This window comes from Sycon ciliatum, chromosome 5 (genome assembly GCF_964019385.1).
Source record: "Sycon ciliatum chromosome 5, ocSycCili1.1, whole genome shotgun sequence".
In the NCBI taxonomy this organism is placed as follows: Eukaryota; Metazoa; Porifera; class Calcarea; order Leucosolenida; family Sycettidae; genus Sycon; species Sycon ciliatum.
The window spans coordinates 247,606-255,563 of NC_088647.1; the positions used below are offsets into that span (position 1 = coordinate 247,606).

General features: G+C 46.6%; 2 protein-coding genes across 2 annotated transcripts in view; one reads left to right on the forward strand and one right to left on the reverse strand.

Moving 5' to 3' along the window:
* Positions 1-220: 220 nt before the first annotated feature.
* Positions 221-2,919, reverse strand: LOC135817066 (la-related protein 7-like). Its single transcript, XM_065330166.1, has one exon. It carries the CDS (start codon positions 2,779-2,781, stop codon positions 718-720), a length of 2,064 nt encoding a protein of 687 aa, XP_065186238.1. The 5' UTR covers positions 2,782-2,919; the 3' UTR covers positions 221-717.
* A 90-nt stretch (positions 2,920-3,009) lies between these two features.
* The window catches only part of LOC135817067 (omega-amidase NIT2-like), a 16,331-nt gene continuing 11,382 nt past the window's right edge, over positions 3,010-7,958 (forward strand). The window contains exons 1-3 of the mRNA XM_065330168.1: positions 3,010-3,309; positions 5,909-6,027; positions 7,536-7,659. Of these exons, the coding sequence (XP_065186240.1) occupies positions 3,288-3,309; positions 5,909-6,027; positions 7,536-7,659 (265 nt within the window). The 5' untranslated portion in view covers positions 3,010-3,287. The remainder of the gene's footprint in view (positions 3,310-5,908; positions 6,028-7,535; positions 7,660-7,958) is intronic.

A 7,958-nucleotide genomic window follows, 5' to 3' on the forward strand; every position in this document is an offset into this window, starting at 1 on the left:
GGCTTTGATCCTTGAGGCTGGACTGGCGGTGTTGCTATGGATGCGGAAAGCTCAGTCCGGCTGAGTATGCACCAGGGAGTCGTAATATTTTACGCCTCCCTGGTGTCTACAACGCGAACCGCGGTTAAATTATTTTTGTAAGTGTACCCAATCCTGTCAGTACACCCAACTTGCAACACACGCAACACACGCAACACACTGATGCCACAATGATACCACCTTTACAGGATTAAATGTGCAATTAAATTTCCACATTCTGGTAACACAATTACAAGCGCATGCGCCTAAAAGCGAGACCATTCGACCTGCAAAACCACAAATACGGCAATAACTCGCGAATAATCGTGTGGGCTTAAATGTGGGTCATTACAGGTGTGTGCACTGACTAGAATGGCAGCAGCAGCATCAGTAACAACAATGGAAATAGCAAGAGTACCGTCCTCTATGATAGACTTGTTAAAGCGGTATTAGAATACGAGTCCAGTATTCTACAAAGCAACTGTTTCAGTTTCGTCTTCCTGTCCACCATTTTCCACCAGTGTTGTAAAAAAAGGAAACGTCAACAGTAGATCAACAGTGGATCAATATTGGATCAATAGTGGATCAGCAGCGGAAAACACAGTGAATCAGCAACATGTAAAAAACGAACTAGAGAAACTAGTAAACTCAACACAAGACGACTGGTGTATCTAAAAAGTATAAGAGTTGTTTGATGTCTTACGTGTCCTCCTCAGTGAAGACAATGTGATTGCTGGATGACTTCTGTGCAGCTTTGCGAGCAGCAATTTTCTCCACGGCCTTGCCAGCAGCTTGCTGTTCATGTGCTAATTGTGTGAGTTGACCAGACAGACGTTGCTTGCCCCTTCGACATCGCTTCGGCTGTGCTGAACGCTTTTCTCTCCTGTTCTCCTCTAACTGTTTCCAGTAGACTAGCTCTTCTTTGCCATGAAGCAAGAAGGCGGTTGATGGCATTCTCATACTTTGCGTACGACTATTGTGAGACACCAGGTGGGTGAGTAACTTTGAAGTTTCCTCGGCAGATTCACAGCGCACATACGCAGTGTGAGAATTAGGCTTGAAATCAACAAACTTAATTCCCGGAGTAAACTGCGAGTGAGCACGCTTGAGCAGAGCGGCGGTCCACACGCTAGTGTTAACTGTCCTATCCCATTCAACGCGTATTACGGTAGACGCTACAAAGTCTTCACTTGGGGGCCTGGACACAGACGTAGCCGACGCTGATGTTGACACGCCGGACCCTGCAGTTGTTGGTTTCGCTCCTCCTGCCACTGCTGCCGTCGCTGCCGTTGGTGCTGTTCTTGTCGGTGTGGCTGCTGCTGTCACTGTCTCAGCTGTTACTGATGCTGATGATGCTGCTGGTGCTGGTGAAGCCTCGCTTTCCACGATGAAAGAGTCATCAGCTGCACTATCATCCGCTGTACTGGAGTCAAAACATTCAGATTCAGTAATACTGTCAGCCTGACTGCCGGTATCATCTAGACTGGTAGTACTCTCAACAGGTGGTATACGACTGCTGCACCGTAACTCAGCTTGAGACTCTCTCTGACGACGGAGATATTCCTTAGCAGCAACCTGCTGCTGCTGTACAAGTGATTTATACTCTTCTTTCAGCTCCTGCCATCTTGGCTTGGCCATCACACTCGGTTTCCAGTCACCAAACGTATCCTTGATCAGCTTCACTTTACTCTTCTTACGCCAATGACTGCGTGTTCGCTTCTTTCTCTTTTGCTCTGAACCATCACCATCACCATCAGCAGCATCACCATCACCATCACCATCAGCATCAGCATCAGCATCAGCATCAGCAGCATTACCAGTTGCAACACTGTCGGCCTTGTCAGAATGATCTACTTTCAACTGCTCGTCCTGCTTCTGACGACCCGGAGCAGGTCGACTCTCATCTTCCTCATCTGATTCCACTTCAGCGTGAGACCGCTTGCATGGTTTCACATCCGGCAAATCATCAGCAGAGCTCTCTGCAGCTTGTTCGTCATCATCTGCTGTCTTTGCAGGCGCAATGCGTTTCGGGCACGGCGGCATTGAACGAGTCTCATCATCGTCGTTATCAGATTCCACTTCAGCATGTGAACGTTTGTTCGTCTTCACTGTGGTCTCCTCATGGTCTGAATCGTGTTTCTTCTCCTCTTTTGTTGACTTGGTTGTCGTAGCAACAGCAGATGCATCACCAGTGAAGTAGCTGAGAGCAGCCGTGGCAGATTCCGTGTCAGTGAACTCGACAAACGCAAACCCCTTCAATGTACTCTTTGTTTTGAACTTCGGTAAGCTGACATGAGCTACATGGCCGAACAGCGCAAAGCACTTCCGTATCATATCATGATCTACATTGTCGGGAAGCTGCTCAATATACAACGTCCTCTCATCCAAGTCACTGGGTGGTGGTGGGAGAGGTTCCTTGCGACGTACTGATCTACCATTGTCAGACACCTCCAGTAGCGGTGAACACATCTTAGCAGCATGGGACACCAGATTCAAGTCTCTCGTGATTGACTGCATCTTTGCAAAGGATCCAATCAAACCAATTGCGATGAAACCGTCCGTAGACTCAGCCATTTTCTGACGCAGAAACTTATCTTTCCATAAATTAGAATCACTGAAGTAGAACTTCAGCTGGCTCACTAATTTGTTCAGTATCTGCGACTTGCTCTTTCTGGGGTGTTTCTTGCCAGAACCAGTTCCTGACTTATGAGTATTCACTCGAGGTGCCTTCACCTCCTTGGATTCCTCGGGGGAATTCGCCATTGCTACAATTGCCACACCAGAAACAGCCTGCCTAATAGCCGACTAAAACTGCAAACGTTTAACCTGACAAACAAGAGTCAGTCAACCATCGATAAACTAGTTTTTCTTTCTCTCCCTCTCACTCCAGATTTACCAACATTCGAATATTCAAGACTACTTTTGTAGTCAAAATCACACAAGAGGTCACTGTGACGTCGTTGACATCAACTCAAAGTCAAACTACTTGATCGACTTCTTCAAAAAATTAATTCCCAGTCGAGTCAGCTATATCAGTCCTGCAGGCCTGCTGATCCTCTTCTGCCAGTCATTTTCATGTTGTTGTTTCTTGGTCATCGAAGATCTTGGTGTTTTCCTAGTATCTTACCTTCGGAATCAGAAGCAGTTTACCAGTGGAGATCTCTTGTGCAAACAAAACTCCTGATTTTACTGAAACGTAACACTGTGATCACGACGCCAGCACAGGGACTTGCTTGGTGACAATTCTATCACCTCAGCTTTGTTTCAACATGGCAGGTGCAGGGAGAAAAGGTAAGCATATAACGGCCATGATCAACTAGTCGATGTTGTAGGTAAACCAGTAATAATTTAGATGTACTATTATGTTGGTTTGACAGCATGAAACAAGGTGGAGGACATCGTGTTGGGAATAGATTAGGTTTACAGTAAAACCTGGTTTAAGCGACCACGCCACGGTGCTAGCAAAAGCGGTCGTTAAAGCCAGGTGGTATTTAGAACCAAGTCCCGTAATAGGGAGGTTTCGCTCTACGTAATTACGTATGAAAATCCGTATGTCGTACCCGCCGGGGAGCGAGGGCAACTTTCATACTTAAATCTCTACGGATCTCCGTAGGAAAGCTCTTTCCTACGTTGGGTCCTCCGTAGGACTTTTTGAAATACTTTTCGCATTTTCCGCATTTGTCCATGGCAACGTTCAAGCCGCGCGAAACACAAGGTACACACACCGTACACCACGTGCGAAACGAAATGGAAAATGCGGTTTCGGTTCACGGTGCATGCGGTGGGCGCATGCAGCCAACGCGTCTCCAAAGCAACAACGCATGTTTAGCAGTCGTGGAGAAATCATGTAGAGCGAAACTGAACAGCTCTGATTCTTACGGATGAAAATTCCGTGCAGCTCCTACGTTATTTTCATACGGAATTCCGTAGAGCGAAACCTCCCTATTATGGGATTATATTCGTGGTATATCGGATTATGCATACATGTGCATGATTGTACTTCCATGTACTCATATTGGCAGGTGTGGAGCATAGAATACTCTCGTGCAGGCAAAGCACACCTCACTGGAGTGCATGCAGCGCATTCTGCACTATCACTTGTCACTTCAGTTGACTGCATCCACTTGCTTCAGAGCGCACTTCAACCCTGTTCCAGACAACTCTGCCAGCCAAGATGGCACTTTTGGTTAGATTTGGTCGCTGTGGGCAGGTCCAGTATGGCACTTGGTACACTAAAAGTCGGTCGCTGGTCGCACAAGGCAGGTGGTCGCTGTATCCGGTGCAGTTTCTGTATAGAACTGTCCGTGCATGGAAAAACGGTGGTTAAGAGCAGGTGGTCGCTAAAGACAGAGGTCGCTTACACCAGGTTTTACAGAGGTCGCTTACACCAGGTTTTACTGAGGTCGCTTACACCAGGTTATACTGTATGATACTGTATCTAATACTAGTAGTGTGCTAGTGTTGGATTATCTAATACTAGTAGTGTGCTAGTGTTGGATTATCTAATACTAGTAGTGTGCTAGTGTTGGATTATCTAATAGTAATACCATGACATTGTACTATTTTGTAGGAGACTGTTTTTTTGTGTGGCCCTTTGAACACTGATAACTTGTAGGGCTGAAACGATCATCCATTTAGCCCAATCGATTACTCTTTATCATAACGATCGATTATTCGATTATAATCTTTAAGAGGCCGCACCTGGAATATGTACGTGGAATGGCCAAAAGTGGAAATATGCACAAAATGTTGCACAAAAAATTGTAGACCGGACGCGACCTTGACCTTCGAGCTTCATGCTCCAGCTTCGTTGTACTACACTAGGACTGTACTCGATGTTTGAACTCGCGCTGCATGCACTGCGCTTACTATGTCCTGAGCGGCTGCGATGCAGCGCGTGCAGTGTGTAGTACTGTGTACTATATACTCTGCGCTGCATGAACTGCGCGTACAAGAAATTTAAAATTTTAAAAACACAAAATAATCGTAATCGGTAATCTAAACGATTGCTCGATCGTTACAGTTATCAAACGAGTACTCGATTATTCGGTATAATCGTTTCAGCCCTACTGATAGACACATTGTATTGATCATGTGTTCATCATGTCACACTTACTAATACATGTAGTGTCCACTGGCACTGTGCATAGCATAGTGATACAGTGATACCGGGTCATTATCTTTCAAGTTCCTCATCGTACATGGCATGTATGGACACACACACACACATTCTAGCTTGGTACCGGTGTACATTGTACATTGCACTGTGCAGTCAGGTATGTACCGGTGGTACCAGAAGGCATAGACAAGGTTTCACTGGCCACCAATGATGTTCATATACTACTGCGGCTGCGGTACATGTAGTGCAATAGTAGGTAGGTAGGTAGGTAGGGAGGTGGGTAGGTATAGGTAGATGGGTAGGTAGGTAGGTAGATATTGCGATTGGTTTGGCCAGTTACTCTGAGCTCCGCTGATGAAAGCTAACAACACAGTGGACTGGAAACAGCTCAGTCGCTGTCTAGAGATTCATAGTGTCTAGTTGTAATTGCTGACGAATTTTCTGCTTATACAGTACTGGAGGTAACGTACGACTGGTGTACATGGTGTACATGGAAGTACTCAAAACCTTCTTTTTTTAGTGTTCCATGGTCTAGAGTAGTGTGTGTGTGTGTGTGTGACATCACACTTGTACATACTAGTAGTGGAAAATACTTGTGAAGCCTGCTGCTATACATGTAGCCTGTTCAGGTGCAGCGATTTCTCACATTCCACTACAATGTTACATGTATAGGACAGTCCAGGATACTCCTACCATGGACCAGTCTGCACATTGCACAGCTGCTTTTCTGACACGTGAACTGGGTGATTGTGTTTGTTGTGCTGATCTCAGGTCTAAAGTTGGCTCTCATTCAGCTGGCAGTTGGCAGTGATAAAGCAGTGAATATTCGCCGTGCGTGTGAATTCATCTCTCAGGCTGCTAAAGCTGGTGCTCAGCTTGTCGCACTACCAGTGAGTACACATGTCTATACAGTAATACCAAGAGTACATAACCCCCCAGACTAGTGTGCAACGCCTGATCCAGCTCTGCATAGGGTCTTGGTCGAGCGGAATCGGATCTTCTTGTCACGCATGCACTCCACACCAGCGCAAGGCCGGTCTCGAGGCAGGGCACCAGTGTTTTTGATCCGAGAGTACCCGCGACTCCCCGGGTTCCCCTCAGATGTGTACGGTATTATGACGCAAAGATCCGATTCCGCTCGACCAAGACCCTATGCAGAGCTGGATCCGGCGTTGCACACTCTGGGGGTTATGTACTCTTGGTAATACACTGGGTCTGTACATGTACTGCTAACTTATACTGGCCAGTGCGTACACATGTCTATACACTGCACTGTTGTCTGTACTGCTACACTGTACGGCTATACTGACCAGTGTCAGTACCCGCACCAGCGGGGAATTCCCCCAAGTGTATTAGTGTATAGAGTATAGAGTATAGAGTATACTCTATACTACTAGTAGTACTGTACTGTCCAGCACCAGCAGTTTCTCTCCCCTATGGATAGATACAGCAGCGCCATGCTTGAGTGCACAGCCTGTACATGTATGTGGTGTTCATAGTGCTAGAGCTGTGCTGTGTCCAGCGCTATGGCTAGAACTCTGAAGTGTCCAGCGCTATTGCGAGAAAAGAGCAATGAAGTGTTCAGCACGCTATTGAGGCTGAACTTCACTGGCCAGCACAGCGCAGTAGTAACTTGTTGCCAGTACAACCATGCATGTTATATTATATTAAATTTTCCTTGAGAACGGGTTTATACATATACTAGTACAAGTCATGTAGTTACTATTGTGTGTTTCACACTGTGTTCAACTCCCTGCGCAGTGAGAACATTTCAAATTCATATCTATCTTGTTGAATGCTGCTACAGTGCTTGGAATTATTGGACTGAGTAAGGTCTAGTGTCCACTACCGTAAAATCCCGCCAGAGCGCCCCTACCTCCTCGACGCTTCGGGTGGGGAGGGGCGGATGGGCGAGTCCTACTTGCCGCATTCAGTACTGTACATGATCAAGTGCTCACCCTACGAAAACTGTTCGTGCATCTCGTACACCGACCAAAGGTCAAGAGCCAGGAGTCGTACAGACCCGTCAAAACTCAGGTTTTGTGCGATCCCTGGTCAAGAGGGTGGGCACTGTTGCGTACATTTCCAATGGGGTCGAGCACGCGTCTGCAGTACAGTACGGCAACACAGACTGTGACAGAGTCATACGAGGATACAATCAATCACGTCCCTGACAAGAAGTCAAAGGGGGGGGGGGGCGGATGGGAGAGACGGGGCGCTCTGGCGGGATTTTACGGTACTTGTAGTTAACTATTGCCCAAGGACCATTACTGCCAATATGCAAAATCAATAATTCATGATTGTATGAACTGATGTTCACACTATATTCTATCTTAGCATAGTCATCGGTTTTGAATAGTGCTGTTCTGTTGCTATGGTTGCTCTGTTCCTGTTTCAGGAGTGTTTCAACTCCCCCTATGGCACACAGTACTTTCAACAATACGCTGAACCTGTACCGGATGGTGACTCCAGTGTTGCCCTGGCGACAGCTGCTAAGCAACATAACATCTATATCCACGGAGGTACATTGTACTACTGTACTGTGCAATGCGAGAATGTTCTGACTGTGCTCTTGGCCAATGCTGACTTGTTCCATATGCTTGACCAGTAACCAGTAATCAGTAGCCATGTGCTATGTACTGAGTCTAGTCGGAGTTAGGGCACCTTTTCAAAATTGTATTTTCGTCTTTCTGCAACTAGGAAACTAGTACCGGTGCATGCGCACACACCAGTACACGTCCAGTGCAAGTAGAATACTACCATGCGCACACACCAGTACACGTCCAGTGCAAGTCCAGTGCAAGTCCAGTGCAAGTCCAGT